The sequence below is a fragment of the Bos mutus genome, chromosome 4 (assembly GCF_027580195.1).
Source record: "Bos mutus isolate GX-2022 chromosome 4, NWIPB_WYAK_1.1, whole genome shotgun sequence".
Lineage (NCBI taxonomy): Eukaryota > Metazoa > Chordata > Mammalia > Artiodactyla > Bovidae > Bos > Bos mutus.
In genome coordinates this window covers 776327-788408 of record NC_091620.1, presented here as the reverse complement: position 1 = coordinate 788408, position 12082 = coordinate 776327, and the positions used below count along the sequence as shown (strand labels likewise).

At 47.0% G+C, this 12082-nt stretch overlaps 1 protein-coding gene across 2 annotated transcripts in view; it reads right to left on the bottom strand.

The window, feature by feature from the left end:
• NUB1 (negative regulator of ubiquitin like proteins 1) overlaps positions 1 to 9181 on the bottom strand; it is a 35541-nt gene extending 26360 nt beyond the window's left edge. Inside the window, exons 1-2 of one of the 2 annotated variants that reach the window (XM_070368914.1) lie at positions 9031 to 9181; positions 5672 to 5789 (exon numbers count right to left, since the gene is read on the bottom strand). In XM_070368914.1, the coding sequence (XP_070225015.1) occupies positions 5672 to 5789; positions 9031 to 9101 (189 nt within the window). In that variant the 5' untranslated portion in view covers positions 9102 to 9181. Of the gene's footprint in view, positions 1 to 5671; positions 5790 to 8912 lie in introns of both variants that reach the window. The other variant, XM_070368915.1, reaches the window with a different exon arrangement.
• Positions 9182 to 12082: the final 2901 nt, after the last annotated feature.

Sequence of the window (12082 nt, the reverse complement as noted above, 5' to 3'; positions counted from 1 at the left end):
CCTCCCCAGAGGCTGGAGCAGGGTGGGGCTGAAAGTTCCATGCTTCTGATAACAGTTTGGTCCTGCAGGCAAGGAGCCCATCCTGAAAGCCCCCAGCACCTTTGTGCTGTGCTTAGTCACTCAGTCACGTGAGCTCAGACTCCTTGTGACCTCATGACTGTAGCCCGCCAGGCTCCTCTGTCCATAGGGATTCTCCAGGCAAGAACACTCGAGTGGTACCCTCCTCCAGGGGATCTTCTTCCCAAACCCAGGGATGGAACCAAGGTCTCCTGCACTACAGGTAGATTTTATGCCCACTGAGATACCACAGAAGCCCATTAACATCAGTACTTACATCTAATAAACATCAGCCAGGTACTGGACACATATTCTCTCAGACACTCACAGCAACCTAATCATGGAGGTACCACGGCCCCCGTTTCATAAGTGATGAGAGTGGGACCAGAGATCTCCCGCAACTCGCTGAGGCCAACAGGCAGCAGCAGAACTGCGCCTGCACACCTTGACCTCAGAGCCCAGGCTCCCTCCTCTGATCGGAGCCCAGCTAAGCAACCAGGGAGTTCCCTCTGGGCAGGAGAGCACAGGCCGGGTCACCAGGGTACCTGTGCTTGCCTGACTCAACGGGGGTAATTTTCCCGTGGGACAGAGGGCCTTCTCGAGGATGCTAATTATAGCCCTAATAAAACAGATTTCGCTTTCAATTATGAGCTATCTTCAAGTGCACTGGCTCCCACATGTCAGCATTTCCTTACCCCTCAGCCTTTAAGTGGTCAGGGTCTGTTAAAGATATTTATATGAGAGGAAAGGCAAATTTAAAGGAATCCTTCAGTGAATCCTTTTCTAAATTAGAAAATAAAAAAAACTGAACAGGAGCAATCAACATTTGATATCTCCAACCCCTCTAAATCTCTACTCTCTGCCGGTCGGCTTCCACACGGACATTCTGAAGTTCCTATCAAAATCGTTCAGTGTCTCCACCTCACCAAGCCCCTTCCTCAATTACCTGAACTTGACCTGTCAGCAGCCGTGGACACAGCGGACTCTCCAGCCTCCTCATTTGGTTTCTACACCCTCTCCTCCTTCCTTCCACCTCGACTGCTCCTTCGCTGCCCCTTCCACCTGGCTCCTGTCATCTCTCCAAACTCTAAACACTGAAGTGACCCAGGACTCAGCCTTCACACAACTTTCCTTCCTCTACTTGTTTGCTTAGTGATGTCAGCCAGGCTCACTGCTTCAAGCCACACCTATACATCACCAACTCGCTCCAGAATACCTCTGGCTGATACCTCGACCTTGAACTCTCAGACTTGTTTTGCCCAAAACTAAGCACTTGATCTGGTGATGGAAGTAAAGTCCGATGCTGTAAAAAGCAATACTGCATAGGAACCTGGAATGTTAGGTCCACGAATCAGGGTAAATTGGAAGTGGTCAAACAGGAGATGGCAAGAGTGAACGTCGACATTTTAGGAATCGGTGAACTAAGATGGACGGGAATGGGTGAATTTAACTCAGATGACCACTATATCTACTACTGTGGGCAAGAATCCCTTAGAAGAAATGGAGTAGCCATCATAGTCAACAAAAGAGTCCGAAATGCAGTACTTGGATGCCATCTCAAAAACAAAAGAATGATCTCTGTTCATTTTCAAGGCAAACCATTCAATATCACAGTAATCCAAGTCTATGCCCCAACCAGTAATGCTGAAGAAGCTGAAGTTGAACGGTTCTATGAAGACCTACAAGACCTTTTAGAACTAACACCCAAAAAAGATGTCCTTTTCATTTTTGGGACTGGAATGCAAAAGTAGAAGTCAAGAGATACCTGGAGTAACAGGCAAATTTGGCTTTGGAATACGGAATGAAGCACGGCAAAGGCTAACAGAGTTTTGCCAAGAGAATACACTGGTCATAGCAAACACCCTCTTCCAACAACACAAGAGAAGACTCTACACATGGACATCACCAGATGGTCAACACCGAAATCAGACTGATTATATTCTTTGCAGCCAAAGATGGAGAAGCTCTATACAGTTAGCAAAAACAAGACCGGGAGCTGACTGTGGCTCAGATCATGAACTCCTTATTGCCAAATTCAGACTGAAATTGAAGAAAGTAGGGAAATCCACCAGACTATTCAGGTATGATCTAAATCAAATCCCTTACAGTTATACAGTGGAAGTGACACACAGATTCAAGGGATCAGATCTGATACACAGAGGGCCTGACAGGAGGCAGTGATCAAGACCACCCCCAAGAAAAACAAATGCAAAAAGGCAAAATGGTTGTCTGAGGAGGCCTTACAAATAGCTGTGAAAAGAAGAGAAGCGAAAGGCAAAGGAGAAAAGGAAAGATATACCCATTTGAATGCAGAGTTCTAAAGACTAGCCAGGAGAGATAAGAAAGCCTTGCTCAGTGATCAATGCAAAGAAATAGCGGAAAACAATAAAATGGGATAGAGATCTCATCAAAAAAATTAATTCCCTGGTGGCTCAGACAGTAAAGCGTCTGCCTACAACATGGGGGACCCAGGTTTAACCCCTGGGTCGGGAACATCCTCTGGAGAAGGAAATGGCAACCCACTCCAGTACTCTTGCCTGGAAAATCCCATGGACAGAGGAGCATGGCAGCTATAGTCCATGGGCTTGCAAAGAGTCAGACTCCACTGAGCGACTTCACTTTCACTTCCAAGAAACTTAAGAGATACCAAGAGAACATTTCATGCAAAGATGGGCACAATAAAAGACAGAAATGGTACGGATCTAACAGAAGCAGAAGGTATTAAGAAGAGATGGCAAGAATACACAGAAGAGCTATACAAAAATTATCTTCATGACCTGGATAACCACAATAGTGTGATCACTGACCTAGAGCCAGACATCCTGGAATGTGAAGTCAAGTGGGCCTTAGGAAGCATCACTACGAACAAAGCTAGTGGAGGGGATGGAATTCCAGTTGAGCTATTCCAAATCCTGAAAGATGATGCTGTGAAAGTGCTGCATTCAATATGCCAGCAAATTTGGAAAACTCAGCAGTGGCCACAGGACTGGAAAAGGTCAGTTTTCATTCTAATTCCAAAGAAAGGCAATGCCAAACAATGTTCAAACTACTGCACAATTGCACTCATCTCACACACTAGCAACGTAATGCTCAAAATTCTCCAAGCCAGGCTTTAGCAATATGTGAACCGAGAACTCTCAGATGTTCAAGCTGGATTTAGAAAAGCCAGAGGAACCAGAGATCAACATGCCAACACCTACTGTACCATCAAAAAAGCAATAGAGTTCCAGAAAAACATCTACTTTTGCTTTATTGACTATGCCAAAGCCTTTGACCCGCAGATCATAACAAACTGTGGAAAATTCTTAAAGAGATGGGAATATCAGACCACCTTACCTGACTCCTGAGAAATCTGTATGCAGGTCAAGAAGCAACAGTTAGAACTGGACATGGAACAACAGATTGGTTCCAAATTGGGAAAGGAGTACATCAAGGCTGTATATTGTCACCCTGTTTATTTAACTTGTATGCAAAGTATATCATGCAAAATGCCAGGCTGGATGAAGCACAAGCTGGAATCAAGACTGCTGGGAGAAATAGCAATTACCTCAGATATGCAGATGACACCACCCTTATGGCAGAAAGTGAAGAAGAACTAAAGAGCCTCTTGATGAAAATGAAAGAGGAGAGTGAAAAACCTGGCTTAAAACTCAACATTCAGAAAACTAAGATCATGACATCTGGTCCCATCACTTCACGGCAAATAGATGGAGAAACAGTGGAAACAGTGACAGACTTTACTGTTTTGGGCTCCAAAATCATTGCAGATGGTGATTGCAGCTATGAAATTAAAAGACGCTTGCTCCTTGGAAGAAAACTTATGACCAACCTAGAAAACATATTAAAAAGCAAAGACGTTACTTTGCCAACAAAGGTCCGTCTAGTCAAAGCTATGGTTTTTCCAGTAGTCGTGTATGGATGTGGGAGCTGGAAAGAAAGCTGAGTGCTGAAGAATTGATGGTTTTGAACTGTGGTGTTGGAGAAGACTCTTGAGAGTCCCTTGGACTGCAAGGAGATCCAGTCAGTCAATTCTAAAGGAAATCAGTCCTGAATATTCATTGGAAGGACTGATGCTGAAGCTGAAACTCCAATACTCTGGCCGCCTGATTCGAAGAGCTGACTCATTGGAAAAGACCCTGATGCTGGGAAAGATCGAAGGTGGGAGGAGAAGGGGACGATAGAGGATGAGATGGTCAGATGGCATCACCGACTCGATGGACAGGAGTTTGAGCAAGCTCTGGGCGTTGGTGATGGACAGGGAAGCCTGGTGTGCTGCAGTCCATGTGGTTGCAAAGAGTCGGACACAACTGAGCGACTGACTTGAAATGAGTGCTTGGTCTTCCTCCCCACCTCCTTTGGGCTGTCCTACTTCAGTTTATGGCAATTGTACTCCACCAGGAGCTCAGGCCCAACCTGGGTGAGTCAACCCTCTTCCCTCTCTCATTCTCCACATCCAATCTGCCTGCAAAACCTGCTGGCTCTCCTTGGAAACATATCCAGAGTCCAATCACTTCTCGCTACGTCCACGGTGACTCTCCTGGTACCAAACCACTGCTGTTTCTAAATTAGCATACTGCAGCAGCAGCTGATGGGCTTCCCTTCTTCTCTTGCCCCTTTTATCAGCCTCACCACTTGGGAATTCCAAGGGTGTTAGGAGCTCTGTGCCAGGAGCTGGGGACAGAAGTCACAGCCCCACCTAGTTCCCAAGCCAAGAGATTGTATGTAACAAGCAAATTCAGAAGAAAAGGTCTGCAAAGAGGTTTGCAAAAACTGAAAAACAAAAAACAAAAAACGGGAGTCCTGTAAGGAACAGGAGAGAGAGAACTCCAAGACCCTGACACAGCAGTCACCTCCCAAGCGCATCACTGTGTCACGGCACAGGATGACGCGATGCCCTCCTGACAACCCTTACTCCCTGACAGAGGTTACACTGTTTACCACAATACACTCAGACTGAGAAAACAAGAGGAGTATGTTCTAGGACATTCCAACACAGTGAGATTTCGCTCAGAAATTATTATAATGTTCTCAGCTTAGAAAGGCAAGCCAACCTCAATTTCTAGAAATTTCACTTAGGGAAAGTGAGGCCGTTTTTGATGAGACCATAAAAAACTGAGGTACAATTATTAGGAAAATGTAATTTGGAAAAATGAACAGATAGTCAATAGTGTAAACAAAGCTAGGGAGGGAAACAGTGTTCTGGAGCTGAGCACGCTAACCAGGAGGGCAGAGAATGGTCTGAACACCAGCCCGGAACACGCCACACACGAACCTTCTGCCTCTGGCACTGCCCCCCCAGCAGGAACACCCAGATTAATAGTTCTATTACATGTATTACATTGTATTACAGTATTGTCTAATGCTTCACTGTGAAGCATTAGAAATGGCACATGCCAAAATCATCAGATAAACATTCTCATATAAATAAAATCTTCTTAAATAAAAATAAGCTTGCCAACTGCTAGTAAAATATGGAAACCTGTTTATCACCATTGTTTCTGGTTATGCCGAAAGCCTACCTGTTTGTGCCTGGCAATTTGTGGTGACTTCAGAATCTTACTTACCAAGGAGACTTACAACACTGCTAATTAACAACATCTTAAAGGAGAAATACCTTCAATGCCAAGCCAACTTCTTTATTTTCATCTGTATATGGAGGTTTCCAAAGTTGGATTTTGTCTTCCCTTAAAAACTGGGTCAATTTTGATTGGAGATATTTCTTTTGTGCCATCCTTGAAAGCAAAACAGTATATCAATGATACTCCGCACTACATTTCAAAGTGTCGCATAAGTTACCCAACACACTGTTGGGTAAGCAAGAGGTCTCCTCCATTCCTCCCTGTCCAGTTTAAAGTACTTTAGACTAGGTTTTAACTAGCTCCAAACTTCTCTAAAAGATATGTATATTACATGCAAACTGAAATATGTATCATATATCCAATTATATATGTTACATAAGAATACATGTTTCAAAGTTGCTAATATGTAGTAACTAAGTAATTTTTCTATTTCTTGGGTGTGTTGTGTGTTTTAGATAGCTATTGCTACTGACTGCTAAGTCGTTTCAGTCGTGTCCGACTCTCTGCAACCCCATAGACGGCAGTCCACCAGGCTCCCCCGTCCCTGGGATTCTCCAGGCAAGAACACTGGAGTGGGTTGCCATTTCCTTCTCCAAGGCATGAAAGTGAAAAGTGAAAGTGAAGTCGCTCAGTCGTGTCCGACTCTTAGCGACCTCATGGACCGCAGCCCACCAGGCTCATCCGTCCATGGGATTTTTCCAGGCAAGAGTACTGGAGTGGCTAAGTCATCTCCAAATCCTTTGCAACTCCATGGACAGAGGAGCCAGGCTCCTCTGTCCGTGGGATTTCCCAAGCTAGAACACTGGAGTGGGTTGCCATTTCCTTCTCCAGGGGAATCTTCTCGACCCAGGGATTGAACCCACATCTCCTGCATTGGCAGGCAGATTCTTTATCACTTAGCCACCAGGGAAGCCCCTTCTATTTCTTAACCTGCTATCACTCTCTAAGGGGAAAGATAAAATAAGAAAGATAAATCCTTACAGTAGCAAACTTAAACAACTCAACACAGTGGCTCTGTGGGAAAGAATTTACCAACATACAGTGGCTCTGTATGTTGGCTATTTTAACACAAAAGAGCAATCACCCTGGCAGGTAAATATGAAGAAAAGCTAGCTTGAACCATGAACTATCAATAATATACATTTTCTATATCTGAAATTTTACAATTGAAAATTTAGGGATTTTTCTGGTGGTCCAGAGTTATGACTCTGTGCTTCCAATGCAGGGGGGCTGGGTTCCATCCCTGGTCAGGGAACCAGAGCCCACATGCCCCACAAAGTATCTGAATGCCACAACTAAGGCCTGGGCCCACCAAAATAAACAAATATTTTTAAAAATAATAGAATTAAGTTAAAAATTTAGTGTTTACAGTGCTAGAAAAGTTTTGCATGATATTTTCTGATAGAAGCATAAAAGCAGATCTACACGTCCTATTCAAATCAATACTGGCTGGTCATCATTTTACACATGAAAAACCACAGCCCAAGTTTGTAAAATGACTCGCTCAAGGATGAAAGATTAGGCAGCACCATAACTAGTCCTGGGACCTGTGCCCACAACGCTGGATCACTGCATTCTACCGTCTCTCACAAAGTCCCTGCTGTTTCTCTGTCCTGGGCTCACACAGCAGCGGAGTCTTTCCCGCCTCCTTCACTAGCACTAGCACCTCAAAGGTGGGCGAGGCTGCCAGACAGCGCAACAGCCGATGGGGCCGTGCAGCCAAGTCACACGAGCAGTGAGCAAAGTCAAAGGTTGTTAGCCCCTGAAGGACAGAGACGTGTTCCAGAGAGTGGAAAAGTAGGTAAGATTTAACATAACCTACATGAGCAACTTTTCTATTCAGGGCCTGTATGCCACACTCTTCAAAACTCAAATCACCTGATTTCTAAATCAAGTTTGACAACTTAAGTGTATTCTGTAAGTAAGTACTTTAAAAAGAAAGTTCAAATCCACTTTATATCAATTTGGGGGCAAGAAAGAGGGTAATCAGGATAGGGGGGAGAAGGGAAAAAGGAGAAAACACATCAAAGAGGGGGATGTGTGCATCCAGGTAACCTAAGAAAGAATCTCAGATTTTCAAGCACTAATAAACCGCTTCTCACACATAAAATTGGACTGTAGTCTGCCAGGCCCCTCTGTCCATGTAATTTTCCAGGCAGGAATACTGGAGTGGGTTGCCATTTCCTTCTCCAGGGGATCTTTCTGACCCAGGGATCAAACCCACATCTCCTGCGCCTCCTGCACCGGCAGGCAGATTCTTTACCACAGAACCGCAGGGGAAGTCCCGCTCACAAATGTTCAGAAATTCGCAATTAAGTATCACTTGTGAGCGGGTGGTAACCATTTCAAGGGCCATTCAGGGAAGCCAAGCTATTTTAGAAGGCTGAATGCACAGCCCTCTGTAATCCAAGTAACTACCAAGCAGAAGTCTCAAAGAATTTCCTAAACCTAGTGTGTGGTTCACACTCCACCCACCAGCAAATACACAACAAGAAGGGTCTCTAGTCCACCACTTAATGTTTGAAAAAAAGATTAAACCATTGTCTTGAAACTTACAAAACTTCACTCATGGGCAACAGAAAAAAACGAAGATATGTATTTTAACTCAAATCAAAAGGGGAAATGGTTTAATAAATCAGTTTTCAATGTTAAATGGAAAACTGAAAGTTTCAGGCGTGCCACACAATGTTCGGTGTCACAGCCCCCGTCAAAAAGCAGAAATTCATTAATACCCTTGCTCTAATCCGAAAGTGAAAGGGCATAAATCATTCCTGTAACATTTCACTTTCATTTTTAAAATAAATCGATCTACGCTGCCTTTATCCAGAGGTTTTCAAACATATACAAACACACACATACTTATTCAAAATACACTACTTTTTCTCTTAGACTATTACAAGAATCCTCTATTAAAAAATAAAGAGTGTGGGAAGACGTTGAGAAACATACAGAATCAGATCGTCACGGCTGGAGAAAATAAACCGCGTTTTCTCATTAAACAGCAAAGAAAATCTGTCTTTGATAGCACATAAATCCCAAATGGCATATTTGGAAAAACAATGTTACGACTCAAGCTTTTTGTATCGCTAGTGAGTAATTTTAACATATACACATGTTTCTCTGCCTCCCTCCAAAAACATTTCAATCTTTGGTTTTAAATACCCACCACCCACGTCAGTCCAGAGCAAACCCAGGGCCGGGCGAAGGGCCCGGCGCGTCCAGAAGCCCCGACCCGCCGCCCCCGGTCCCGGCCCAGCCTCCGCGCAGGACGCCCACCTCCCGCCGCTGCCCGGGCGGGGTCGGCGTCGGGGTCACGCCCAGGGGGATCTGGGGCGCCGGGCAGCTCCACTGACACCCGGGTCAAAGACCAGACGCTCGGCCGCCAACTCCTCACCTGCGCCACAGCCGCGCCAGCCGCGACCCGCCGAGTGCCCGGATGCGGCTGCGGCCGCCGTTTATTTTCATTCCGGGTGAGGCCGGCCACGCCCCCGCCGCCGAGGCCGCCGCCGCTGCCGCCGGGCCGCCCCGCCCCGCCCCCGCGCGGCCGAGAAGCAGGGGTGTGGGCGGGGCTAAGAGGGGGCCGAGCGGAGTTGTGGGTAGGCTGTGGGCGGGGCTAAGGCAGGAGAGCGGGACACGGATGGGGCGCAGCTGGGGCGAGGGGCGGGGCGAGGGGGGCGAGGCGGAAGGGCGGGGCAAGGATGGGGCGGGGCTGGGGTGAGGGGCGGGGCTAGAGCCGGGGAGCGGGGGGGATCCGATGTGGGCGGGGCGGAGGGGAGGCCGAGAAGGACCCTGGGCGCTGACCGCCCGGGGCACTTGCCGGGGGTTGGAGGCGGGGCTGGCGGGAAGACTCAGCCCGCAACCCTGGGGACCGGGGGCCGTGCCCCTGAGGACCAAGCCGGTGTTGGGCGGGACCGCTGGCCGGCCCAGTTTACCTGACTTCTGAGGAAATTGAGCTTGACTTCATTCCTCCAGAATCCTCGAAAGAGGCCAGAGCACCTTGCAACAAGCCCCTTCTCCCCCACGGCGGGAAAGTCTGGACTTAAGTGCAGCTGGGTCCGCCCCCGCCCTCCCACTCCCATCCCACCCCCGGACTGGGCCTAACGTGATGACCCCTCTAAAAGTCCAGCTTTTCATCCCTCCGTGCATCACCCGGCCCTGGCCTCTGCTTTGGTGAACTTCCCGGCCCCTTGCCCTCGTACTCTGCTGGTTTTGCTGGCCCTACTGACCCTGTCTCCACATGCTATTGCTGACAGGACCTGTGGCAATCCGCCTGCTCCCAAAGCGCTCTGCCCACCCCTGTACTCAGTCATCTAACCCTCTGGCCTGACGCCTGGGTCCGGTGTCTAGGTGAGGACATAAGACAGGGGTGTCTAGAACTAATGGAGCGCAGAGCCCGCTGGTTGAGCACAGGTCATAGCATAGCTTCCAGAGATGCTTAGATCCATGTTTGGTAAGACCGGACCGAAGAATGGGAAGACAAGATAGAGCCCACGGCAGACCCCAGAAACTTCTCGCTCGGATGAGACTGTTGGTCCTTCCATTCCAAACCCAAGGCCCGAGCTCGCTTGGGCAGAACGTTAACCAAATCCAAGGCCCATCCTGGGACCTGCTCTAGCACTGTCCTGGGCCCTGCACGTGGCAATTGGCTTCAGCCCTGGGGACCTAGGCAAGCTGCCCAGCCTCCACCTCACCCGGGAAGATAGTATCAGTGCCCCACTCTCCCCTTTGCCCCAGCGCAGACATTTCCTGAAACAGTGTTGGGTCTAGAATCACTCCAGGAGCTGCAGACTGTCTGAAAAAGGCTTTGCAAACTCTCTGACACCCTCCACAAGGAGAGGGAAGCACGACCCCTCCTCCTGGTGCCCTTCTGCCCCCCGGGGGAAGAAGCCTTGGGTTGGGATGTGTGCCTAAATCCATTTTAGGGGAGAGAAATGTGTGCAAGGAGATCAAACCAGTCAATCCTAGAGGAAATCAACCCTGAATATTCATTGGAAGGACTGATGCTGAAGCTGAAGTTCCAATACTTTGGCCACCTGATGGGAAGAACCAACTCATTGGAAAAGACCCTGATGCTGGGAAAGATTTCCGGCAGGAGGAGAAAGGCGCAACAGAGGATAACATGGTTGGGTGGCATCACCCACTCAATGGACGTGAGTTTGAGCAAACTCCAGGAGTTGATGATAGACAGGGAAGCCTGGTGTGCTGCAGTCCATGGGGTCACAAAGAGTCGGACATAAGTGAGTGACTGAACAACAGCATGTTCCCAAAGAGGCCCTGTGTGCCCGTTTTCCTGGCCTCCACACGGAGGACTCTGGCCACACCACAGAGCAACTTCTGTTCCCCTTTTTTCCTCCTCTGATCTGCAGATGTTGTCCACTGGCGCAGCAGTGCTTATTAGGAAGCTGGCTGATTTCTGTGTCTTTCTGAATAAGAGTCTTGTGGCTCTGCAGCCTCCTTTGAGTACACGAACACTTAGAAATCTTTGAAATTAAAGTTCTTCTCCTTGGGCCAAATCAACTTCTTAGTTAAGGCAAAAGACAAACAGCCAAATGGGGGGAAATGTTGCCTTCCATTTCAAAATGATACTTGAAGAACTCTCACAATTTGATAAAAAAAAAAAAGACCAAAGCAGAAAACTGGGCAAAAGCTACTAAAATATGATTCACTGAAAAGGAAATAGAAATGCGTTGTAAATATGCAAAAAATTACTCATCTCGTTCATGATGAGACAGTAAATATAAATTAAAACTACACCCAGGGACTTCCCTTGTGGTCCAGTGGTTAAGAACTTGCCCTTCAGTGCAGGGAATGTGGGCTGATCACTGATCAGGGAACTAAGATCCCACATGACACGGAGGAACTAAGCCCACATGCAGCAACGAAGAACCAGTATAGCCAAAAAATTTTTAAATAAATACACTTTTAGAAACCATACCAAAATTTCACTTTTTACCTCTCAGACAGAAAAAGATGGATAACATGCTATGAGGACAAGGCTATGTAGAAATAGCAATCTTCATACCTTCCTTGTGGAAGGTTATGTTGGTACAACTCTTAAGAGGGCCATTAGCTGAGACTGGTGGCTCAGATGGTAAAGAATCTGTCTACCAAGGCAAAAGACACAAATTTGATTCCTGTATCAGGAAGATCCCCTGGAGGAGGAAATGGCAACCCACTCCAGTATTCTTGCCTGGAAAATCCCATGGACAGGGGAGCCTGGAGGGCTACAGTCCACGGGGTCACAAGAGTTGGACGGGACTGAGCATAGAGCACACACACACAGCATATCTATTAAAACTAAAATCCACATTCTCTTTGACCCAATAATTCAACTTTTCTTGTTCTGACTATTCTTTACTAATCTGCCTCCTTTCTGTTATTCCTCATACTGACATTTAGTGACTTCAACTGCAATTTCTTGAGATGACGAATTCTTCTTAAATTGT